The 27,852-nt window shown below is 34.0% G+C and overlaps 1 protein-coding gene across 3 annotated transcripts in view; it reads left to right on the forward strand.

The window, feature by feature from the left end:
• Window positions 1–404: 404 nt before the first annotated feature.
• The window catches only part of OstDelta (oligosaccharide transferase delta subunit), a 329,525-nt gene continuing 302,077 nt past the window's right edge, over window positions 405–27,852 (forward strand). Inside the window, exon 1 of one of the 3 annotated variants that reach the window (XM_089236493.1) lies at window positions 405–526. Coding sequence is in view for 2 of the 3 variants with exons in the window: in XM_089236491.1 (XP_089092617.1) it covers window positions 1,004–1,058 (55 nt within the window). In the remaining variant the exon portion in view is untranslated. Of the gene's footprint in view, window positions 1,059–27,852 lie in introns of all 3 variants that reach the window. The other 2 variants (XM_089236492.1, XM_089236491.1) reach the window with 2 other exon arrangements.

Below are 27,852 nucleotides of genomic sequence, written 5' to 3' on the forward strand. Positions count from 1 at the left end.
CCATTTGCGTTTTGCCGACGACTATGTTTATATCAGCAGTAATCCTGACGAACTAGAAGAAATAGCACAAGAAGTTAGAATCGGAATCGTTAATGAAATAAACGAAAGGATCAGGATTGAATGGAGCATATTTGGCAAAAACTGTGTAATTCTGAAGAGCCACATGCCACAGGCATAATATTATGCCTGAAAAGAAAAGTTTTTAACCAGCATGTGCTTCCACACGAAATGTACTAATGTTTTTGAACACAATAATAAATTTGAAAAATTTTGATTAAAAAAAGGCAAAAACGTTGACATTTTTGCAAACGAAGTCGGAACGGATAAAAAAATAGAAAATTAAAACTGTTCAGAAAAATACAAGATATATGGTCACATAAAAACATGTGATAAAAAGTCAAGATATGGTCAGACAATTTTGATTTTTCACCCAATCTACGGGAAAAAAGCCTTAACCGCCAATAGTCTTGGAGAATGAATAATTGAATCTTGCCTATCTCTTACAAGGGGCTTTGCTTCTGTACCGGTGAGCACTAACAGTTTGTTGAGTATTTTGTAGAGTATTTGAAGCATTTTGTTCGTAAAAGATGTGTGAACGGAGTAAGTATTTCAGCAAACATTAAATATAAGCATTTCAAAAGAACGAAGAACCTCTTTTTTTCCTTTGCAAGATACTTTTTTCTTGTCACTAGCTTTTGAAACATTCCCTGCTGTTCTATCAGAATGCCACGCGCATCTTTTTTTCCCTAGGAAGACGTGTAAACTGAAAATAACATTTTGTTTGTAGAGCAGCTGGAGTGCGTGTGCGTAATTCGCTCATGATCAAGTTGAAAGTATTTAATGTTATCTGCGTTGAGTGTTCATCTGTCAATTTTTCAGAGGCAACTAATTCCTGTGTGCAATGCCTTAAAACCCTGTAACAGCCACCTCTGAACAACAATGGCCACATTTTGTTGGAACTGAACGTGTCCCGTAGACTACGCGTAAGGCCCGTTTACACGCGATGAGTGAAGTTGCCAAGTACGTTACAATGTATGCTGGCGATAAGGGCCGTGTTGGTAAGTTGCAAGTGATTTAGTAATTTAGTGAAATAAAAACGGTTCTATTTTTTCCGGTGTGGCCTGCCACTCAGAGACTCTCTTTTCGGGAATCCGGGTTCTTATAAATAAACAACGGTAAAATAAATGAATAAAATAATAATGATGCAGGGGCATCCTGCATGTGGAAAAGAATAAATATTGGAAAATATTAAAGGTACAACCCGAGGGAAAATATATCCAAAATAATTCGGAATTCCAATTAATCCGACACACACACTACATCATATATACGGAAGGAAGAGAAAATATGAAGAACTATCCCAACGGTTTTTCAAAACGCCGCGGCTATAAGGTGACGTCATTTGGAAGAAAAAAAGAGAGAGAATAGAATGGAAAAAAGAGAAAACCAGTTTGAAAATGGCAGTAAAACCCGTTTGAAAGACGCACTAGGAACACGGAAAAACAACCACCAGCGCCACTGCCTCGCAGAATTCTTCGAATATTCTGGAACAACGACAACCCAGCAGAACAACAACAAACCAGAGCGCGCCAACGATGGCAACTTATCGCCGGAAAAAAGTCGCCAATTTGGCGTGTCCCCTATATCGAAGCTGTACCGCATTGTCTCCTACCATTTCGCTAGAATTCCATGAAAATACAGGATAGTGAAGTGACCAGAGGTACACAACCTTCAAGTTTGTTGAATATTTTCGCCATGAATGCTTGTTGAACTATAGAGATAAAAACTACCTTAACAAACAAGCTAAAAATATTCAATGTTGGAAATTATGGGGGGCGCAATAGGATATTCGACGTGCTCTCAGGAGAAAAAAAAGGGAAAAATTGAAGATTCAAAAATATATCGGGTGCTGGTATGGAGGATTTGGAACAGCTTCGTTTGGGCAGCTTGGCGATTTTGGACATATCCGATGACCCTATCAAAAGTTGCCAAGGCCGTTAGACACATTACAGGCGCCAAAAAAAAAAAAAAAAAATTGCCAGCATAGAAAACAATATGAAAAATATTATGAAACACAAGAGAAATGGAAACATAAATAAGATCTGGATTATAAATATAAAATATGATTTCTGGGTCCTTTAATAAATGATATGGGGCTGTGGGAAGCTATTGACGCTCAAGCAAGCATAAAAATGCTAAAAGCAACAAGTATAATTATAATAAATATCACTATCTAAGACTAAATATCAAAACAACAAAAGGTATCCACTGTTAAATAACGGTCCTGCATGTTGTATAAATATATTCTATGTATTATAAATTAAAACCCGGACTCTTTCCGGGAATCCAGATTTTTTTAAATAAAATAAAAATGATACAGGGGCATCCTGTATACAGAAAGGAATAAATATTAAATTCAAAATTTTAAAAATTTTCAAATAATTTTAATGTTTAATGAATTATTTAATTTTTAACCCTTAGAATTTCCTATGAATGCCAAGAATCTTCTCTTTACGTAATTCATAATTTATCTTTAACTTCAATTGAAATATCATATCTATATTTACATCAGTTTATCATCTGCTATGTATTCTTTTTTCCCCTCTTGTATAAGTGAAAGTGAATAAATTTGTTTTTCAAAAAAAATATCATAATGTGGCTCTGATCACAGTATTCATAAGTTCTACCGTATCATCTTCATCCATGTTGCGGAAGCTATGAGCTTCAAAAAACCTCTGAATGTCAGATAAATAAAAAATTACTATTCTCCTGCGAGTTAGGTCTCTCCCTCTGTAGATTTGAGTCGACTGAAGCATGCATGCGCTAGTTGCTCTTGGCCTCCATGAAAATTATCCAATGAGCGTCTACTTAATCACTTATCATACGTGGGCACTTTTAAGAACAATCTGTAACTTAAAATTTAGTTAACTTAATCACTTACCGCGTGTAAACAGGTCTTTAATTGGGCTCATTTTAACCCCACACATCTTGCCACCTCGATCAAAGTGTCCCTGGGGTCACATTACCTCACCACTTGTGTATGTTCATTTTTTATCTAAAGGCATAGTGTTCAGATTGAAATGGCGTATCGGAAGAGTGTGAATTTTCTAGATAAGTTTCCAATTAATGGGATAACATCAGATATCAGAGGTGAGCATGAGGGCAGTTTTGTTAGTGAATTGTATGTAAGATCTGTGTGATCAACATGTCATGGTGTTTGCAAGTACTGTATTTATGATTTAGAATAAGATTAATTTTAGTGCTTGTGGGAAATATAGTACATGTTATTTTAATTTATAAATTTTCTGAGTATATTTTAATCATATTTCTTAATTTTTTAATCAAGAAAATTGTGTTCAAAAAATTATATATATAAATATATAATTTAGAAAAAAGTCAAGTATCCTTCTTTTTTTTGTATGTGTCTTACCAAAAGACTGTTTTTGAGAAAATAATTGAAGAAATCTGAAAAACATTTTATAGTGAATTAATTGTTAGAGGAATGAAGTCACGTTAAAAACCCATTGCTATTAGGAAAATTTTTTGGCACCACGGTGGCAGTTATGCACAGTTTTTACGTGATGTGGAAAAATAATTTTCAAACTGATTTTTAAGAGTTTTCTGGTTCCCTAAATTTTATGGGGTGGGGGGAGAAAGTTTGTTTTTTCCCATTATAAATGTTTTCCCTATAAAGTATCGTGGGTCCCCAGGGCAAGCGATTTTTCAGAGGCCCTAACTAGAAAAATCTCAAAAAATGTAACAGCTTCTCGTTTTTCTGAGGCCCCAGGCCATGTGTTAAGATGGCACTGGCCCGGGAAGGGCAACAGAAGCTATGAGTGGACTTAAGTTGAGGAGGGCAAAATAATTTAAGGTGAGCGGTAGAACAAAAAACTAGGAAAATGTCCTAGGTTCTGCAACAGTGGTTTTCAACCTTTATAATACTGCAGCCGGTTAATAAAAATAAGACAATGATTTCTATATCAGTTACTCTTTTATAATTAATATTACAGTAATTAAAAATTGCCAATTAATTTTACACACCTTAAAGCTTCCACACATGGAGCGATTTCTCGGTGAGTGAGCTATGAATCTTTTTTCCCCTCTCCCTCACTTTTCAACCAAATGAGTTGGAGACTGCCAATGGCGCCATCGCTTGGCAATTTTTATGCATCACGATTGCAGAGAGTGATTGGTGGTTTGATTGCTCTGAAGAGAAGTGTGATCCTAATCGAATCATCCAAATCGTCAGGAAAAAATGGAGACCTTCGATCTTAAATTCGTCAGTTTGGTTGAGAGGTATCTGGAATCGTACGATTACACAAGGTCCAGTTGCTCCGCGAAGGATGCTGTTGAGAACGTCTTGAGTGAAATAATCAAGAAAGTAAATTTATCAGGTATGTAGCATTTTTTTCATGTAATAAACAATACACTTATTCATCTCAGTGTAGCTATTTTTTCATTGTTTACATATAAACGTGATGAAAGATGGACACTTCATGGCATTCAGCCAGCGCGGGATGAATTTTTTTTTTGGCTTAATACAGTAGGATTTACTTTTGATGGGGTCCATGAAATGTCCAACCTGTGGGGAGGGGGCTAAAGCACGTGCTTTCAGCTGGGTATGCAATGGTATCAAACTTTTTCTTAAAAACTTAATGTGATTTGGTTTTTAATTAATGAATTAGGTTCTTATATCGTGAGGGCTTGTGAAAAATTTTTTTGTTGTGGGAAAAATAAGCGTCGGATCATTATAATTACTATTCATTGTTATGGTCATTATATAAGGGTTTTTATGACCTGAATGAATGAACCCCAGAACTTTGCCGCTGGACTTATCTTGTTGCCGAGATCTCTTCCAGCCCAGCTTCGTGACAGTCTGGAACACTTTATTTTGTCAAAAAATAAGAAAGGTGATGACCTAAGAATTGTTAAAAAAATGCATTTATGTCCTAAAAAAAACTAAGCACGAAAATAAAACCTAACAATTTCCTTGTTACATATTGCGAAAATATTTTTAGAAATCTTAGCCCTTTTATTACATTGTGTTTAAAAATAAATGCAGCAGAACCTCGATAAGTGACCACCCTGATAACTTGACAAATATTATTCTCATGTTCGGCATATTGTTAAATTCAATGGGAGAAACCTCCAAGATGTCTGAACCCTGTTTAAGTCAAATGAAATTTGTGCTGTGTTATCACCATTAATTTTTTAAATTACCTGTGTATTGGCCAAGTCCATGAAGTTGTAAAACATTGCTCACTCACATTTCAACTTTTCTTCATTTCATGGTTTTTACGTATAGTGGTGTCAGAGCCGGGAGTGTGCTTGAGCACCCATAGTATTGTGGCAAGGTTCCGAGCACCCACACATTTTATTCAAAAATTAAATCTTCCTACGTACAGCTCAAGACTGTTATCCACAGGTGTGAAACACTTCAGACGCCCCGTTTGCAGATATTCTTCAAACCACGCGTCACTTCCCACTGTTTGGAACCTGAAAATTCAACCTGCGGGCTACGAGTCACAAATAGATTGTCCACCTTTTTTTCTAGCACAGCTGTTGTGACACGATACGTTTTTTTGCAATCTAATATGAGATTCTGAAACTTTTTGCAAAAACAAATTGGGTCATTTTGTTTATTTGATGATGAGATATAGAAATTGCTCACATACACATGATTATGCATGTATATAACAATGATAGCAAACCATTGTGAAAGTCTGATCAAACAAAACTTCCAGAATCTGCTTTGAGTCAACATGGACACTCCCGAGTTATGGAGGTTTCATTACTTACTGACATGAAGACCAAATTACTTTAAAAAACTATGACAGATGATTGAAATTTAGAAGGAAAAAAAAAAACCGATGTTTTTAGACATCAAATGTTTCTTTAATGTTTATTTTGATTACAAACATTTCCCAACAAGGTGTGGACATGCTCAAATCATGTAGACGTACACATCTTTTCCAACTTCAATCTATGTTGAAAGCTTTTTTTATTTGGTTCACTGGGTGTTTAAAAAAAAATCACCTGATTTGAAATGTGTATTACGAAAAATATTAAACATACGCACTTAAGATAAATTTTATATTACATGGCTAATAGTTTTTTATGAACCAAATGAAAGGTACTCAATATGTCCACCTTGAGATGCACGGCATATGTCTATACAGTAGTCAAATTTGTTTTAAAATTTTGCTGGAAAATGAAGTCATCTTAATCGGTTTCTAACTGTGAGAAAAGCCAGTTTTTAAGCATACCAAGATATGTGATTTCTGTAACAGTCTCTATGCAAAAAGGGGCCATGTACTTTTCTCCGAGAAATTGCATAAAAAAACATTAACTTTGGTTGAAGCGTTCTCATGCTGTACAATTTCATGTGGCTGTCCCATACCCCATATTTATAACATTGTGGCAGTTGACCCTGCCACTTAGATGAAAAATAGCCTCGTTGCTAAACGTATTAAAAATTGTCATCTTGTGGCGCATTCTGTTGTGCAGTCGCAATCTTGACAAACACTGAAGTGGCGGCTGAAGGAATAACTATAGCGCTACCTGTCAGCAACTGCATGAAACTCAAGATTTCTCTTTTTCAACCTATACATTCAATCAAAACGAATTAAAAGCTGAATAGTTGATTTTTTTTTAATTGCATGATTCTTTTTGAAACACCCTGTATAATAAACACTGTTTACATCCAACTACTGTACTTTCATTGAAGTGCACCCTGTAACATTACACCCCTATAAGAATTATTTGTTATAAACCAGCATGGGCAGATATCTGGGGGGAAGAGGCAGAATTCCCCTAGCGTCAAAGGCGGAGCCACCTTTATAAGCAGTGTTCAGTTGGTATTTCAAAAACTTTTAAAATTCATTTGCGAGGTGCACAGGAAAATATAGACATTGATATGTATAAGGATATATAAATTACACTATATGTACAGTATTTACAACATTTTATGCATATTATGCCATGGGAATCGTAAAAAGAATTTTATACAATAATTCCATTGCTAAGGCACTGATCCCAGAGGACTCAAAAAATAATGTTCTGGATAATTTTCCGCAAGACTTCGATGTTGCAAAACAAGAAGCGGTTCGACGGACAAACATAGATTTATTTACAGAACAGCACTTTACATGTATTTACAGGCTAATTAGAGAGCTAACAACTTTTTCGCAAAGTTTAACCACGACTGACTTCAGCAATAGTCTGTCTCACCTCTCAGTCTGCCATCTTGTGAGCGCAGCGGTATTTATAACCCGGATAGAAACTTCGAGAAAAAGAACATTCCACAAAATTCTGTTTCACAGTTTCCTAGTCGGCTGCGCTACCGTATGGAGGGGCCGGACTTTCTAGACTTTTCTCTACACGCCCTGCCAGTTCTCTACCAATCGTGTCTTCGTGCGCTTAACCGAAACCGGTATCATCGATATTTCTGAACGCCATCGAACAAATTGCGTTATCTACCGTCGAAAGTTCGTAACAAAAATGTTCCAAGTAATTCCTGACAGCGTTTGCAGTCGAATTAGGATGCAGAACACTTGGCGACGATGAAGAGGTAAAGATGGCGTGCCTAGGTCGCTTCAAATTGCCTTGGAGTATATGTATATCGGTCATTCCCAACAAACGTGTACATTCCACAGTTTTCAGATGAAAAAATCAAAGTTAAATTTTCGAAATGAAATTGATCTCAAATTATAGCCAATGACTTGAAGTTTAATATTTCAAATATTTTTCACTTTTATTTCGTGATTATTTTTTGGGTTTTATGACTGAAAATGATGGATTTTGTTCACTCTGTTACGAAAACAAATGTCGCTGTAAAAAAATAAATATCATTTCTGTTAAATAAATATCAATTCATTACCCCATAAAATGAAATCAGCTTATTTCTTATACATGGGCTGAAAAAAAGTTAAAAAATTTTCTACTTTTTTTTTGTGTCGTTTTTCATGATTTTTTCGAAATAGCATATAGAAAAGTTTATTTTTTTCAACTACTTATATGTAATTTGTTTTATTTCTGGCAAACAATGGGTTGGTAACTTATAATTTAACATCTTAGTTTGAAGTGCTTTTTAATTTTTTTGCCTGTGAACTACAAAAATGCTTCCGTTATAGAGTGGACACCATTGTAACATTTTACACACTATTGTGACAGAGTGGACAGAAATGTTTAACTTAGAGTAAGCAATCACACTTATTCTAAATACTTTTATTTTTTCAACAATTATATAGACAATATGAAAGGTATCCCACTCCTCTGACACCTGAAAAAGATCCACGCTATGAGGAAATTCAAAAAACACACGCCCCCCGTCCCCCCTCCTTGTGGTTTGAATTTTGGCTCTATCAAAATTTTTAAATCTGGTCAAAGTGGATGTTAGAGATATTAGGAGTGGAAAATCTGCTACAATTGTTACGAACTGTTAAAATTTCCGATGTCTGTTACATTGTTACAATTTTGACAATTTCTCCCTCATTTGCTACATACTGCTACAAAAATGCAGAAATTGTCCAATTCTGTGCAAGCTTGCACCTCAAACAAAAGTTTCCTAAGATGAAATTTGAAGTTGCGTCACAATAGAAGCTGACTTTCCCATAACACCATTTGTCTTCCTAGCAATTTTATTTCTTGGTGGGCTGTAAATGGAATTAGCTTGAGGCCCCCTTCCTTCCAGGATTTGGCGCCTTAGCTTCCGACAACGTATAAAATAAACTAAGCGAATTACTGCTTATCCACAGAACAACAAAAAACAAAAATCCTTCAATCACTGTTTCCAGCTATTTTTTTCCAAAAGAAGTAGACTCCTTTGATTTATTTTGACAAAAAATTCAATCCGAGTACATCTGTACTCCCTATATCTTCACTCCCTATTTTTAATTGATTTGTGATTGTTCTTTGTATTTTATTTTACAGCATCTTTAACAGATTTTCAGTCTCTTGTTTTACTTCCAAGTTTTCTATTATTCATTTTCTACTATTCATTCTCTTGATATGTCATTTCCTTTTACGCCATTCACCAACATGTTTAGTGTTTAATGGAAAATGGCTTCCAGGTGAGCATAAATTAAAATTACTTTGTGTAGACCATGGTCATGGTTGGTTTGAAAGGCATTTGATGTTAGATTCCAGCAAAGCTTATTTAGGCAGACAAGCAGAGGTCTACAAAAATTCACAAAACTTTTCTTTGGGTATGTGGTAGACATTCTGATAATGAAAAATATTTTAACAAGCTAGCACATCCTTCACAGCTAAAGTGACCATTTTTGTCTCATCATTATCATATTCTGCATACCAAGGCTAATTGTATTTGGGTCTACAGTTTATAGCCGATTCCAAAACAAGACGCAGTTCCAGAGGACGGTGATCGCCCCTTCCAAGATCTGAATACTATGAGAAACATTGGTCTATCATAAAATACGAGATGATCTAACAAACCTATGAAATAAATTGCCCTAGACCTATCTTTTTTTTAAGTCATTCCACGCAGGCTACTGTCACATTTTTCGCAAAATGCGAAAGAAAATCTTAGAAGGCAAAAGAAGAAGTAGCCACTTCCACAAAAATGCCTACAGGAGTTATGAAACGAGTAGACATCCAACCATCAATCATTAGCATTGTAGTATTTTGCTTTTCTCTCCATTTTTGCTTTTTTGCAAAAGGAATTTTTTATCTAGCTTAAAATCCTAGTGCATTTAGATAGAGCAGTTATACTGACAGCTAGGGGCTTCCACATGTAGGAATGTGGTTTGCCTAGGTCGTTATTTTCTATGGCATAGCTGCCAAGTCTCCTGGTACTCTCTACCTCCTGTACTCCCGAAAACTTCTTATATTTCCTGAATTTCGCCCATGATTGTAAAAAAATCCCTACGTTTAGGAAAAAAATTATTCCCCAAGAATTTACCCGGGGGAAAAACATGTTTCATAAGCGTTGTGTAAATTGTCATTTCATCAAATCACAAAAATTTCATTTTTGGGGAGAAAACAGAAAATTCAGTAAAAACAGTAAAAGAAACTGGCGTATCAATAGAATGAATAGTAGAATAATTGAAAACTTGGAAGTAAAACGAGAGACTGGAAATCTGTCAAAGATGCTGGAAAATAAAATACACGTCGCAATCACAAATCAGTTAAAAATAAAGAGTGAAAAAAAAATGTACTCGAGTTGAATTTTTGTTTAATATAGAATCATTCTATTAAATTTCTAATAGTTTAATCATTATTTTAGTTTTATTTCTGTAGTTTAAATTACAAATAATTTAATTCTAATTTTTAATCATTCTATTAAATTTCTGAGTATTTCTAATAAATATTCTAAGAATGACTCAGGAAAAGAAGTCATCTCAAAGTATGTTGAATCAAACTCAGATGATGATCAAGAGCAAACTCAAAAAGAAACATAATTTTAAATATGAAATGGGTAAATTCTGGTAAAAGAAGCATGATCAAACGTTCAAAAATGCTTGAAACTGAAGAGAACGAAAGTACTATACTTAGACTTCATCAGCGGCAAAAACAAGAAAAATAATCACTTTTATAATGAATGTTTCAAGCCTCTCCTTTAGTGATTTTTTTTTAAATTATTGATTACCAAGTCTACAAGCTAAATCTAAAAACTCTCATTTTCAAATTATTTTTAAAATCTTAAACACACCATAGTTAAAATGTCTGTTAAAAGCCTCTCATTTGTTGATATTGTAGAGAATGTAAAAATATAAATCAAGAAGTCTCAATTTTTTTTTATGATTTAAAAATATATAATTATTTCTTCCAGATGAAGTCTCTATGTATTTTGTACCTTGGGGGACACCCCCTTTCTTCTGAGCTGAAATAACACTGTTTCTTGAGGTAAAATGTAATCCTGTGTATGCTATTGCATATCTGTATATAAAAACTGTGTATTTTATTTAGTGACAAAATTTTAAAGTGTTACAAAACTGATAAATTCTGCTACAAAACATTTTTCCTGCTACAAAAATCAAATTTTCATTTTCCGCTCCTGAGATATCTTTGTCATTGGCTCTGAACAGCTTCCTAGCATCATTCATAGTTTTGAGGCACATAACTTTGACTACCATCATCTTCGCTGTCATTTTGGGTTACAACAACGTATGTGTATGTAGATTTATATACATAACAAAATCAAAATTTCATGAACACCTGCTTAAATTAGACCAGTTGACATTTTTTCATTGCTATTTCCTTTGGAGTCGATAGCATAGTTTTCACTATTTTCTTGAATGTCATTTTCCAGAGATTCAAACTCTGAATTCGGTTGTGGAACTTCCGGTTTTATACTTCTTTGGCAAGAGTAAGTTTTCTTTTCGTAGCATTCAGAGATTAGCATTTCTTTCACAAAAGCAAGAAACGTCTCTGTATTGCAGCAATCCATTGCCAGTTGCTACTATTTGGTGGACTGTATAGTGCCTTTCAGCACAGGTATATCATTCTGGGTAATTTTTTTTATACCTTTTATTTCTTCATTTTTGATTTCGTACAATTTTACATTGGTGGCACCTTTGAGAATTGTGAAACTGAGTAGTATCTGATATGTCATTCCCACATGCTATCAGCTGTTTTTTTCAATATATCACTAACACCATCAACTGCTCTTTTTCCATGGTTTGCTTCAAAAAAATTCACAAGTACAACACTTGAAATATTTTAAGACATTTGTCTAATAAGTAAAAATTTTCTTTTGTTTGTACTGAGTACAACGTCCATCAGAAAAAAAAAATGAATCGCATCTATTTTTCATATTATTCTTTCATTACTTTCAAAATCGGTTCCAAATGAGCCCAAGTAGATGAAGGTCCATGCTCAAAATTCTGTTGTGACACTGAGCAGAACGAAATTGGCTTTTCACATCCCGCAACATACAGTACACAGGTATGAAGACATACTTGATTTCTTGACCCACTGAAATGATGACTTCAGATAATTTGCAATTATAATTTTCACTGAAATACACATGAAGAAGCGCTTTGTTTTTGTATGTTTCTAATACACATTTGGTAAGCTCTATATTGGTGTTGGATGTTAAAAATGTGTTTCTTGAAAAATTTCATTTCTTTTTGGAAAACATTGATTAAGTCTGTTAGGTTCCACAATGTCTGCTCTTCTGTTATTTTTGTAACATCTATCATTTTACCATTCTTTTCTACTTTTTCTAGTTTGCAATAAACACTGTTTACAGCCAACTACTGTACTTTCATTGAAGTGCACCTTGTAACATTACACCCCTATAAGAATTATTTGTTATAAACCAGCATGGGCACAGATCTGGGGGAAGAGGAGGCAAAATTTGCGCTGCCATTTTTCACATTGTACAGTGCTATTCTAATCCAGCGATTTAGAAATTTCATTCATAGATACCATCTTGTCATGACAATTCAAACATTTGCCATACATACAGGATTTAGACTCTCTGCTACACGAGATATCATCAACTATGTTTGGATTAATCTCAGTTTATATAGTGCACTCAATTTATATTTCAAATTACTGTGCTGCCAACATAAGCATGTTTCCCTATTTCCAACTTTCTTTTACTTCAAAATTTTTTGTTGAAATTGAATGGTAATTTGATGTTGGTATAAATCTTGCATTTATATATCTTGTATTAGTGATTGAGTATATCCAGTGAGACTTGGGGGGGGGGGAGATAGAGCCAGGAAACAAAAATAATATAGGGAAATCATTGTTCTGTCCCTATGTATTGTCATATAACGACCTTTATTCATACTAAAATGCCCCTTATGCCAAACCTCCCTGGATCTGTGCATGGCAGTGATTTTGACGATTTGTATTTAACTTTCATATTTAACTGAAAAAATATGATGGGGGGGGGGGAGAGAATGTGTTAAAGGATTTAAATTGAATAGATAACTTATTAAATTTAACTTGAAACTTCAAAACCTCTTAACTAAGAAAACTTTACTTTAAATCAGTTTCCATTCTGTTGCGTTGGTTGAGTTTTTGAAGATGTAACAGAGTGGATAAATTAGCCTAAGTTTTTTTTTTTTCCATTATAAATTTAAATGATTTGTGAAAACTTTTATATTTTGAAGCATATCTCCATGTGCTAACACTAGATTCTGATATAAATGAGAAAAAAATCTTAATTATTTATTATAATGACATAATGGAGTGGACATCTGACAGAAAAATCTGGTACTAAAGACATAAAATGAATATTGAGTCATTTTGCAAAAGGCATATCTACAATTGTTGATCAAGCATTAAAAGTAAACCTTTCAATGAGCTCAAAAGTATTATCAGATTTAATCTGGTATAAAAATATATTTCTCAAATGATCGTAACAGAGTGGACATTTTAAAATGGGAAAACTTTGGGACATGAACAAAAAAATAGTTTTTCATAAGAAAAAAAAAAAATTTCCAAAATTTTATTGTCAGTTTTATTCATCTATGGCACATATATAAAATATGATTCCATGTTTTCTGAAAAAAATTCCAGGTTTGCACCACATCTTTTTGTTTAACATTTTTTTGAAGCTGGGACGGCCAGATTTTGACGTTTTGCTACAATGATTTTTTAAAACAAATGGATACCATCTGAAACAAATCAAGAAACACTGCATGACAGAGAATTAAATGAAGAATTAGAAAAAAATTAAAATTACCACCAGAGTGCTTTGAAATTTTGTAAAAAAAATTACAAAGTCTCGGAAACAGTTTGTACACTTTTTTTGGGAATGACCCGTATATCCCTCTTTTTTCTTTTCCTGGATGAAATTGTGTAGTGCACTCTCTTCACTATACCCACTATTTTGCTGTTGCGGCACCGTATTGGTATACTTAGCACTTGGAACTTTTCAGCCATCATGATAAAGGTGCATTCAATTGTTCTCCTTCCCCTGTTCAATCTATAATTGAAGATTCTCTTCCCATTGTTGAGGATTCTTTTAGAATAGGGACGCAATTTTGCAACAACAGAATTGCCACATCTGCCACAAAGTAATGGGGGAAGCACTCATGTTCACAGCATGGTAGTCTGGAGTGAGCAGGAATCTCCAGTTGCGAATGTGCTAACCAATATTTCATAGCAGACGCTCGAAATATGCTGCCGTCACTATTCCTACCCACATACCCAGCCTCTACCATCACGAATACATCATCTGCCTCACAGCATGCTAATAGCGCGATGGAGTGGTACAATTTATAATTGAAGTTGGTAGAACCTGCATTTGAAAGTTTTTCTATACAGATATGTTTTCCATCCACTCCATTTAGGCTACGGACAAATGGGAGAGTTTTCCCGCTTGAAGCAAACCTGTTTTTGAGCAGCTTTTACCCCCTGGTCATGCGAGAGCGTATTTCGGACGGGAACATAATTTTTGTGACGTCAGTGTCAGGTAGTTATTGATTGTCTGTCATAAGCACCTTATGACCATTACGACTGGCAGACGCTGCTCCTTAGGGAAGGGGCCAGCCCAGTTGACCTGGCCAATGCCCGAAATTCGAGCTTTCACCGGGCCCTATATATCGATCCTTATATATCCCTATATCGATTTTATGTTTCAGGGTCATCAACGTGTTGGTGTATTTTTTTCTGATAATTATGGCCATTTATAATTAGTTTGTGTTAATCAATTTAATTAATGAATTTATTCTAATTGATTTAATTATTTCGTTTTAATTAATTTAATTTGTTGAAATTAATAAGGAATCATTAATTTTAATTTAAAAAACCCCATTTTTTTGTTTTTTTTTAATTAAAAAGATTTTTTTTATACCCTGGCCTGGATTATACGAAAAATGCATGTGTGCATATACATTTGCATATTTTGGCCTTTTCAGCATTAATGCATATAAATGCATAAAATCAAAGAATTTTCAGAATAAGTGCATACTTTTTTTAATGTTTCAAGTAAATATTGCTTGTAATATTTTCATAAAAAAAAATTTCTGGAGGTGGGATTTAGTGAATTAATAAAGATGCTTGTAATACAGTATTTTCAAAATATCAATCATTTTATTGTAATGTTACACAGTAACGCTGTGTATTTCTGGAGTGTCATAAATGTTTAATTTTTTTTTTTTGAAACAACGTTGAAATTATTGTTATTAGTATTTTGTTACTGGAGTTGCTTTTTCAAGGGTGTTTTCTCATTTTTGATACATATTTCACAATTTTTTGTTTTTCAGGGTATTTTAGTGTATATTTTGGGTTTTAATGCATATCTTGGCATTTTTCAGTGCATATAATCTGGGCTCTACTGATGAGTATTCTGATGAGTCCGGATTTGAAGGTTTTTGATTGAACTGTCAATAAGGCTATTGTTTCGTAAATAAATAATAGCCTTATTTACAGTGATTTTATTACAGTGAGAATTAGCGTATTAATGGACTGATTATTGAAACACAAGTATTTATTCTTTTTTTAAATCCTGTAGATAATATGCTGCCGCAGATTACACGTGGGGGTTTTTTTCTTCAAATTTCGCATGCAGATTATGCACCACCACAAATTATATGCAGGAAAATACGATACAATAAACCGGTTGATATTTTGAAAATACTGTATTGCAAATATATCTATTAATTCATTAAATCCTACCTCAAGGGAAAAACCCTGAAAATTCTCTTATTTTATGCATTTATATGTATTAATGCTAAAAAAGGCCAAAATATGCATTTGCATATAATCTGGGCTCTAGTTATAATAATCAACTCACTATCCAAATGCTCCATTTCTGGCAAAAAGAAGAAAAATGGAGAGGATAAAAAAAACTGCAGCGTGATAAAATTCTTGTGTCCACTGAACGGATGAAAAATGCGAAAAAAATAGAACCAGTTGTATTTTTGTGCATGCGACCTTGAGAACGTGTCTTTTTGTGCTGGGAATGTGTATGAGTGACCAATTCTGTACAAATCTCTGTTGTAAATTTTTCTGCAGGTTTTCCCTCTCCCGCTTCACAACAGTGTCCACAGCCTTATGCAGTTTGGCAGGTTTCACAATGACAGAAAACTTTCTGCAATTTGTCTCCATCATAGCTGCGTGTCAGGTTTTGCCAAATATTGAGTGTGTCTAGCTCATCCCACAATATCTTTGTAGTTTCAGCTACAATCCGCCGGACTGTGGTCTTCCCTCGGGCAAAGTACAGACTAAGGGAGACAAATGTGCATCCTGTAGCCAGATAAACCTGCAAAATAATTTATATCAGTTAACATGAGGGTTCGAGACAACAAACATATCAAAATTCAAGCCCAAAATTATTTGTCACTTTGTTGAATTTTTTTTAAAAACTGAAAATGGTATTTCACTTCACTTTTAAAATATACAGACAAACCCTGATGTAACGCCACCATTTTTCTTGTAGGTTTCTGGCAGTATAATGAGTGGCATCATATCGAATCACAAATTAACACAGTTAATTCCTTTTATGTGGAAGATTTGTTCTGAAAAATTTTGTCACTAAGCGGGGGTTGGCACTACAACAGGGTTTGACTGTATGTACTTTATAACTTGGTCATTGTCAGTATTTCATCCTAGGCCTTCTGTGTTAATTTTTAGTGTTTTTATTTTGCAGTGCACGACTATAAAGGTAAATGGAAAAATTTGATGCCTACCTTTGTGAGGAAACTGTGACCTCTTCCAAGCGGTTCAGGAACAAAAGTCAAAAACCTTATTAATTGAATGAAGCCATGCAGTTTGCCCTACCTTTTGTGAAGACTGCTGAGCGGGAATTTGTTGCCTGTTCCAATGGAACATTCCCAAATTGTTGATCAACCCGAAAGCTCTCAGATGTCAACTGGTGACAACTCTTTGGGACTTGATGATTGAGAAATCCTAGACTTGACATCCAAACCAACCACTCCTCCTCCGTCAACATCAGCTGCAGCATCATCACTTCCCGACACACAATCTCAGAGCACCAGTGGGATATCCCGAAAGCGAAAGACCTGCAACACTAACAATGCAGATGCCACCTTTGCAGAATATTTCATCAAAAAGAAGGCAAAAATGACTGCTGTTTTTGCTGCACCTCCTTTTACAGATCTGAAAGAGTTGCCTTTTACCCGATCTCAGGTTGATGACTAGTGCACAGCTCAGATACATCATTTAAGAGGAAGTCTGTCTATTGACAGATGAAATTCTTGGAACCAGTCCCTTCGAGACAACGCAAGTTGTCCAACCAGTGGAATTGATATAGCAATGCCCAGATATCAGCTTCGATTCACTATATGAACGGGCTGATACAAGTTTGAATAAATTTAAATAATAAAATCAGGGAAATCAATGTATTTCTCAACATTCAAATCCAATGATGAGAAAACTTCATTGTCATTTTGAAACTATAGATTTCGCTATGAAAGGATTAAAATTAAATAGAAGGTCTAATATGAAAAAGACCCCAAAGATTCCAAACTTGAGTCGTTTTCATCCCAGACCTTTTTATTTAATTTCATCTTTTGTTTTTGAAACAGTTTATTATTGATTAATATATTCATCATTATTTGATTTTATCAAGAAATATGTTTATTTCACTGCTTTTATTCATCTTGTGACATAGAATTTGCTGTTTTATAGTGTGGTTTGAAATAAATGTACTGACATTGTTCATCAATGCAAATCACCTGATTTAAAAAAATTATAGTGTAAGGATTCACTATATTGTACACGTTGACTTAATATACTTTATTATATAAATTTGTAACTATTAAAATTACTAAGGGTTGAACTTTACTATTTACATCGCAGTCGAGTATGTACACGTCCGGACATTCCGAAGTCTCAACTCTCTCTGTTCGTAGTACACATATACATATATAAGTACACACTCGCAGCATTCACAGCGACAATCATGGATGACTAACGCCATCTGCTGGACTATTGGTTGCTATACAATAGTATCGCTACAGAGTATCCCCCCAGTGAGTAGGGCGAACGATAAATGAAATTACTGCGAAGTATATACACATATGAGAGTAACATGAACTACAGTATTTTTTTTTTTTGAATTGCTTACTAGAGATGATTTGCATTATGTGAAGCTAAAAAAATATATATAAATACTAAGAATTACGTATATATATATTTAAAATAAAGATAGAACAAAAAGTTTTGTTGTATGCATAATAAAAAATTGATACATAGATTGATTATATATAGTTGCCATTGATTACCGCAAATGTGGCAACATATCTTTTAGGAAAATGAACTCTTCGTCCATATCGAGTTGTACTTTTTGCAACTGATTGTTCAGACTGTACTGATGGCGTTGCAGGTTCAGAATGTTTTGTTGTTGTGTCTGAATTTTTCTTTTCCACAAATACAGGTTTTACACGATCAATTGACACTTTGACTGTTTGGTTCGGAAGTTCGATAGTCACTGTCTTGTCATCTCTGGTGATCACTTTGTGTGGTCCCGTGTAAGGCTGCGATAGTGGTGGACGCACAGTATCTACTCGCAAGAATACGTGTGTGCATTCTTTCAGAGATGGATGGACATACATCGCTGTTTGACCATGTGCTGATGTAGGCACAGGCTTTAATCTACGCATCTTTTCTTTGAGTTCCGTTACGAAATTCGGAGAATATGTTGCTAATGGCTTTGAAGAGTCTGTGACAATATCAGCTGGTAAACGTAATGAAGTACCGTACACAAGTTCTGATGCACTTGCTCCGATGTCTGGTTTTATTGCTGTTCTGATACCTAATAGTACTATGGGTAGTGTATCAGTCCAGTTTTGATTCTCGTGAGCTTTGATTGCCGATTTTAAATGACGGTGGAATCTCTCAATCAGTCCATTGGATCTTGGGTGAAAAGCTGTAGAGCGAATTCGATTTGTGCCAAGAAAATGATTGAGTTCCTTGAATAGATTTGACTCAAATTGCCTTCCTTGGTCCTTAGTGATAGTAGAAGGACAACCAAATCTGCTAATCCATCCCGTAAATAGTGCTTTGCACACTGTTTCGGCGTTGATGTTGGGAATTGGGACAACTTCAGGCCATCGACTGTATCTGTCTATGATGGTGAGACAATATTGCATTCCTTGTGACATAGGAAGGGGTCCTATGATATCGATATGCAGGTGTGAGAAACGTGTATCTGGAGTTGCAAAGGTTCCTAGTTGTGCTCTTGTGTGGCGCTGGATTTTGGACCTTTGGCATTGTGTACACTGTTGCACTAATAGCTTAATAGATTTCTGTATATGGGGCCATACATATCGGGCAGATATCAGTTTACTTGTGGCTGAAGCTCCTGGGTGGGAAAGGTTATGAAAATGCCTAAAAATTGTTTCGCGTTGAGATTCAGGTACGAATGGTCTAGCTATACCTGTTGAAATATCGCAATAAACATTTGTATCAGATAGAGGAAATGGTATCAATTTTAATTTTAGAGAAGTGTTTCCTTTTAGGTAATTTTGGATTTCAGGATCAGTTGATTGAATTTCAGCAAATTCTCTGAAATCTAAATCTGGTGGTGATGAAACTGAATCTACCTCAATGCGACTTAATGCATCAGCTACAACATTGTCGGTTCCCTTTTTATATCTTATATCAGTTGAAAACTGAGATATAAAATCAAGTTGGCGAAATTGTCTTGGAGAGCATTTTTCTGGTTTTTGTTTGAAAGCAAAAATTAATGGCTTTTGATCTGTAAAAATTGAAAAATTTCTGCCTTCTAACATGTAACGAAATTTTCTTATGGTAGTATAAATTGCAAATAATTCTCTATCATAGGTTGACCATTTCTTTTGGGTGTCTGATAATTTTTGAGAAAGAAATGCTATTGGTACCCATGTGTGGTCAGTATATTGCATTAATGTGCCACCAACAGCGTTATCAGAGGCGTCAACTGTGATACAAAGTTGTGCACCTGGTTTTGGATGCTGTAGCAAAGTGGCTTGAGCCAATGCTTGTTTTGGCATCATGAAAAGCAGTTTCAGCCTTAGGGTTCCACTGTAGTTTATCGGCTTGATTGCATGATTTTGTTAGTTTTGATTTCTTTTTATTTTGTCGACCTTGAAGAAATTTAACTAATAGAGATAATATTTCCGCTGCTTTAGGCACGAATCTCCTATAGAAATTAAATAGGCCTAAAAATCTGCGTAATTGTGTTACAGTTTCTGGACGAGGAAAATCTTGTATTACTTTAACGCGATCTGAAAGAGGGGTAATTCCCTTCTCTGAAACGTTGAAGCCTAAGAAATTAATGTTAGAAACACAGAAGATGCATTTCGATGGTTTAAGACTTAAACCATAATGATTTAGCCTATCGAAAAGTTCGCGCAGGTGTTTGAGATGTTCTTCATCTGACTCTGAAGCAATCAGAATATCATCCAGAAATGCATAGGCAAAAGTAGTTCTACTACCTTGAAGTATAAAGTCCTGTACTGTTATTGGTCAAGTCCCTGAATGAATATGCCGAATTTTCCGATTTCGGAGACTATTTTTTCTCCTGCGGGTTATTTACTGAAAATAATGGTAATTTTGTGGCTGCCAACTTTCGTTCAAAGACGGCATGCATTGAAAATATTTATAGTTTTGTCATCTAGCCACTATGAGGTTGTGTGGTTATCGTCGGCGGTTGCAGATCGTGACAATTTCACATTTGCGAAAATCCGGATTTGGTAAATACGCACATAGGGGCGGCTCGAGGAAAAAAATTCTTGCCTATGTGGAATCTATTTTTGGCGCTACTGATAACTTTTTTTTGGCCAACAAAGCTTTTTTCACCCTTTCAATTTCATTTGGCACCCCTCCTAGAGCGGCACCCAATATGGCCGCACCGTCCGCGACTGCATTGGCGGGGGAGGGGCATGCTCTTAACAATAGTCAAAGGAAGGAGTTTGTACTAGGCTCATGCTCATTTTTCACAACTTCTGTGAGATACCTTTTTATATTAATGCCCTACCTTTCCAAAACATGTTTGAGAGAATGAAACATTCCTTGTTTGCACCCTTGCTTGTTTTTCGCACTCCCTCTTGTGCATTGCTGGGATGTTGCTTAACATTGTATCACCAACAGAACTATTAATTATGTGTGATGAATGGGTTGCACTACAATGCAAATAATTACAAGAAGTGAAATCAGTTCAGAGAATAAAAATATATTGGGCAGACAAATTTGAACTTGGTAACCTTGAAAGCAGCCCAAAGTTCAAAATTTTGGCAGTTTTTGGTGAAGGCTTTTTAATCTTTAGCACATGGTAATGCAGACAGTGAAAGAGAGTTCATTGAAAACAAATAAATAAAAGTCTGTTCGAACATTGAAAAATCAGTCCATCCAATGCTTTATTGGAATAAGACATACAAAATCTTATGTTCAAGGGCATGAAAAATTTGAAAAAAAGTCATTGAGACGCTGAACTTCTGAAAGTGACTCGTGATTCGTAATCTATTAACATGCTATTATGTTGAGAAATTGTTTAAGTAAATAAGTTAGGCCTATTTTTTTTTTTAAATATTTTTCTCGTTTTTTGTATTTTGCTCTTAAATTGAATAATTCCTTTAAATTCTGTGAGAAGCTAATTTTTTTTTCACGGAAACCCTTATTATATTCTGCACTTACTTTTTTGCTATATCAGGATGAATAAGATTTTGGTGTTCAAGCCAAGCAGCAGAAATTCTTGCTGCCTAGGTTTTTAGTATGCATGTTGCTTAATTTGAAAAGAGTCTAATAATTTTTATTCGTCATTTCAGTAATGCATGTTTAGTAGTGACAGATAAGATAATTCAGAAAAAATTTAAATGGATTTTAATTTGTGAAGGAAATTTTTAATTAGAATTATGTTTCAACCATTTTTGGCAAAACTTTCGGCATTTCACCAAAAAAATTACTCCTTATATTGTAGACATAATTCGTTTTTATTTCTGTTCTATTTTCAAAATTTCTGATCAAAAATAACAAATAACTACAACTTAAGAAATATTAAATATGTTGTTCAACGTGTTCTGGCTACAAGGTGAAAGCACAAAAATTTTTGTTTAACAACAGATCAGAGTATGCCATGGTCATGATGAGGATGCGCTTGCACCTTTATTAAACCAAATACGCCCATAAGTTAATATACCCGAGGAACTTCTAACATATAGGGAATGATCTGAAGATTTGCAATTCAAAGTTTGCAATCTGACCACTGTTCATAACACATTTTGGGGTTACCCCCCCCCCCCCCCCACAGCCAGAAGTTGCAAGGGTTAAGTTGCATCCTGTTGTTGTCAGAATGGGTTTTCAGCAGCTGGTATTGCAATGTGCATCTTGATAGCAGTTCTATCAGTAGAACCTTGATTAACTGGGCTTAACCAATACCTTCTAAAGCAGAAGGCCTGCCCCCGAGATTCGTGACGTCATTGAATTCCGTCCTGCGAAACCCATCTTCCCTGTAAGATCGTTTTCCAGCACCACACTAACGCCGATGTGTTATAACACATCGACCCACGTTGCTATATTTTTTCTTAATGTTATATAAAAAAAGAGGCTAAATTATTAAAGACTTGCACTCGAATAGACAAGTTTATATTTATAATTCATTATTTCCAAGTATCAATTAGGGCCAGAGTTTTGATAAAAACTTAATATTTGAAAAAAATTACCTCTTGACCTCAAAACTTCCCCAAGAGCATTAATTTTTCAGAACTTCATTTCTGTTGACTTTAACCAAAAAAATATCCATTGAATACCAAAAGAAAATTGAGACCAATTCAACTATATAGTATCCTTTATTTCTCAACACATACAATATATATTTTAAGTCATTTATAAAAAAAATATGTAAAAGGAACTTTTCGTGAAATAAATATAACAAATAACTTGAGACTAAATAAAGTTCTTCATGAGAATATTCTCTTGTTATTTGTAATATATAGTTACATATAATATCCTTGAGAACATTCTCTGGAAGAACTACTTTCATAAATTACTGGGGATTTTCATGTAGAAAATAATTATTCTGAAGTTATTAATAATAGTGCTTGCAGAGAGAATATTCTTCAGTTACCAAAATCTTTCCAGAGAGTATCAGGAATATATGTAATAACATGTATTATAATAATCTTGATAAATAACTTGAGAATATTCTCTAGTAATTTATAATAGTTGTCCTTTGAGAGAATATTTTCTGTCCCCGTCTCTCTTCCCGTCAAGATAGGAATGTTGAAGTTTGTAGACCACAAATGAAAAATTGAAAGCAAGAAAATTAAACCAACAGGGCTGAATTGCACAACTTTTAAAAGAACTGAGTGATACAGAATTTAGTGTATGTGCATTGAAGAAAACAACAGTTCTGTATCTTCTTAGAATGAAAGTGGTTGTATAAGAATAGCTTCCTTTATCAATCAACTTTGATTTAATTTCTTTTGTTGTGAACTTATTTCTAAAAATATAACTAATTCTAAAATAATTTTTTAAGGTTTCTGAAATCTTTATATGTAACCAAACTTTTAAAACATCTCGCTATGATCTGAGAATATTCTAGAACTAAAAGTTATCGTTGGGGGTGATTATACCAAAAACTGTTTTGTTGTAAATGTTTCGGGCAAAGAAAACTGATTTATATTTCATAATATAAACAAAGTTAGTAAAAAAAAAAAATTAAATTTAAAAGAAAAATGAATATTCTCGATTATTCTCCAATTTTTATATCCAGGATAATATTGATAATATTCTCATTCTCCGAGAATATTCTCACCTAATATCTCTAGATTAAAGTAGTAAAAATCAAAAATAGTGCTTTTTTGAAAATGTCACCACTTTCCTTTTTTGCATAAAATTTATTGACAATAATTTTCCTTTAAAAGTGCATTTTTATTTTAAGGTTCTTTAGAAATACGTCACAAAAACTCCACAGAAAATTACCCCCTCCCACATACTAAAACTTACCTCAAAGATATATTGTTAGTACCTATCTATATTTCCCAAACCTGGCTTTTGAATACGTATTTGTATATATTTTCCAGTTAAAACATGGAAAACCTAATTCATCAACACAGTATTTTGTAATTTCTAAAGAACTCAAAGTTGTTCATCATAACGCACTGCAAGTCTATTTTGAAAATGCACCTTCTGTACCAATCACTGACAAACGTAGATTAATTTTAAGAATTATATTATGAAGCAACATGTGATTTATGTTCAAGAAGGCCAAAACATGAACCTCACGAAATTTATAGGCGGGACGAAATTCTATTTGAAAAAAAAACCCTCAGTTTTTTAATACAGCCAGCTTTTCTGATAATTTTAATCAGATACACTATCAGGGCAAAAATGGTCTGGCCCTGTATGTTGAAGGGCGAGGATGAACATGGAAATTTATATGGGGACTAATAGACAAACCCAGTATTTTGTTATTAATGCAATTAATTATCAGTTGCGATGGCTACAACAATAAAGCCAATAACATCCGAAGTGGATCACACAATTTTGAGAATTACATTATGAAGCGACGAGCCATATATGTTCAAGACAGGTAAACTATGTATCTGACCAAATTTATATAGACATGGGAAAAATTCTAGTTAATATTCTATGATTATACACTACTCCCACGTTGGTATCAATATAATCATCACTCAAATATTTTAAGTTGTTTTGTGTATTGAGAAATCTTAATTTATATGGAAAAATAAATTGACATTTTTTTAACCTAATAGTCTAGCCCAGATATAATTCCACCACCCCCGTCCCGAAGAATTTTGGCATTATAACAGGTAATATGGTTGGAATAGTGTTTCAGAGGGGCTTCATTACATAAATTCACACATTTATAATGAAACACTTTGTCTTCTTAGTTATTCTATAAATATTTCAACACTCATTTAATTTTAAGAGAAAATTCATGAAATTTTAAAAACTGTGCATCATTACTTGAATATTTCTCGATATAAAACTTGAGAGACATATTTTACACTTACCTTTGAAGTTATTTTAGTTCTACATTACATTGTAATCCCAATATAGATGTGTGCACTAATCATATTTATATCAAAAAAAAAAAATCACCCTGGCGAATAGGGTTGGTTTGACTGATATTTGAGTGACTATTGTATAACATCTTTAAAAACTTTGTGATTTGACTGGTGATGGTGGTGCCTGCTTGGTTTCACTGCAAATTAAGGTTTTTGCAAAAAATGATATCTTTACCTAGAAAATGAGTTATACAGAGCTTGCTTTGAACTCGCATGTAAATGACCACTGTATCATCATTTTTCTTGAACTGTTTCTCTCCTTAGGAAAAGGCTCAAATGTTGTGGCGGCATGTTTTTTTTTCCAAGGCTAAAATTTTCATTAGCAATGACCGAACAGGCCCATTTATCCCGAAATTATCAACTTTTCTCTTTCACACACATCCATACACTTGCACAAAACACATATCTCCCCTTCTTCATAGGCCTATCTGGGCCCGTCTGTAGTCCCACAGTCAGCCCTTATGGAGCTGGCCAGTGGGAAAACTTTGATTCTGGTCTGGTGGTTTTATCCAGTCCTCACTCTTCTTGGGCGCTCAGCAAATTCACATGATTCTGGTCTCATCCCATGATACTGTCCAAGTCATACACACCTATTGACATGAAATAAAAGCATCATTGGACGTTTGAATTTTTTCAAAATTTGTGAAATTTAGCTGAAATTATAACATTAAAAAAAATTTAGAATTTTCATTGCTTTGACCCTAGCAGATCTTACCAAGGGACCCAGTTTCAGGAGGGGGCATGAAATAAAATATTTCCTATCACGTAATTATTTGAAGTTCCATCACAAAGGCTCCAATGAGAAATATTGGGATCCACTAAAAATTTTATAGAACCCCGGCTCCTGGATGTGAGGTGGCGGCAAATGAAATATATTTTCTGTAATTATTCTAAATTCCCTCCAACTGTTTATTCTTCAAAAACTTCTTACGTTTAAGGATAACATAAAAAAAAAAGAAGATTCAAATAGCACAGTGCCAATTATCAATTAACTTAATAAAGTCCTATCCCTATGTAAAGCACTGAGTTTATGAAAATTGGGATTATGAAATTAACTATGTTTGCAACAATAATATTAAAGAATATTCATCAATGCATTTCATGTAATAGTAAAAAATTAACTAACCTGTGTGATTTTATATGCAGCTGTACAGATAGGCCTATACTTCCTTCCACGAAGCTCGCTGGTGGCCGGATTAGCTGTTGTTTTCTCCAACTTATTCTTTTTAAAGGGCTTGTGCAACAGTATTGTTTATTACCTTGCCCATAAATTAATAAAATAAATGTTAAAAATATAAATTTATTACTAAAAAACTGCGTGCACGTGAGTGCTTACTGTTGTCACTTGTCAATATGGCGGTCAGGGAAGAGGGAAGAAAAGCTATCGATGGGGAAAAAACAGGCCGGAGTTTTAAGCCGGGGTGTGATGACGTCACAGCATCGAAAAATCGCGAGCGAAGGCTTCTTGCTCTAGAAGGTGTTGGCTTAACAGTGTGTGTGTGAAAATATAAAAAAAAAAACTATTGAATATATTAAGACTGGGAGATATACAGTAGGAGATGTGCTACTTCTTATGGGAATGAAAATGTATGTGAGGTAATGTAACAACTAGTACACTAGTCTTTGTCCTTTAAGGACAGCTGGTGTCTTTATTGGATTATAGGACCACCTGCCCCTAGCATGATGGTGTCACTACTGTAGCTGCTTCTTTGTGAAGGGAAAAAGAAACCCTGTGAGATAATACACCACTACATTTAGATGTGTGATGCAATCCTTATTCATGAATTTGCTAAATATAGAGCATCAGAATGTAGCCAAAGGTTAGAAAATGTTGTAAGAATGAGAAATTTTGACTTTTATATATAACTTTAAATAACTAAGATACTTCATATGAAAATATATATATATATTCTGGCCACTTTTATGAGACTTTTTGAAAAAAACCACTTATAGAATTTTATGTCATTTAAAGATATACCGTCAGAATGTACCCCAAGGATGTAAAAATGAAACATTTTGGCTAATAATGAACAATTATGATATTTTTCAAGGGAAAAAAAATGATATTTAGGCCTCTTTTATCTGATTTTTTGAAAAAAAACAGTTGGTTTAAACCAAACAACCCTGGTTAGAGCTGTTTATTAAAAATATGTGTGATAAGGAATCGGGTTAGGTTTTTGACCAAGAAACACAGTATTGAAAGTGAAAACTTATTGTCATTGCTGTGAAAGTTTTTTTTTTTTTTAACCTGATGGATATGTTAAATAAAAAATGCTTTCAGGTACATGTCAAGTTTTTGAATTTTAATTACTTCATATAAAATATAATATTTTGGTATTAAAAATTTGCAAAAAAAAATTTCAAATCTGCCCGAAATTTTATTTCATACAAAAATTCTCATGCAAGCATCTGTCAAAACACTAAGTAAACCAATTTATTCTCATTTAAAAATTTCTTAGCTTATGTTGTATGAATTTAGAGTTAAGAGTATATATTTTTTTCAATCAAAGCAGAGCAGGCAGGACTTGATATACCCAAAGCATTGTTTTGAAAATTTAAATGCAGCTTCAATTGGAAAAACACTGCATTATATAAATGCCAGTAAATATACCATATCATGGTAAAACTTAGTTATTCTTTTGCACTAAGAATAAGTTACTGGAGTTTCTTAAGCACTATATACGAGCCAGCACTCCAAATGAAAATACTTTTTAGTATTACGATTTAGTATTTTTTGATTGCTAGATATTATGCACATTAAGGTTATTCTTCTAAATATCAGTGATTATCTAAAGATAATAGAGATCAACATTACATATATGCCATTTTTAAAAACCTATTTGTTATAAAAAGAGTACAGCATGTGGTTAATATCAGGGTTTAAGGTGGATAAAAAAAT

The sequence above is a fragment of the Pholcus phalangioides genome, unplaced genomic scaffold (assembly GCF_987345545.1).
Source record: "Pholcus phalangioides strain wild (caught in Gottingen) unplaced genomic scaffold, Ppha-v1.0 ptg000009l_1, whole genome shotgun sequence".
Lineage (NCBI taxonomy): Eukaryota > Metazoa > Arthropoda > Arachnida > Araneae > Pholcidae > Pholcus > Pholcus phalangioides.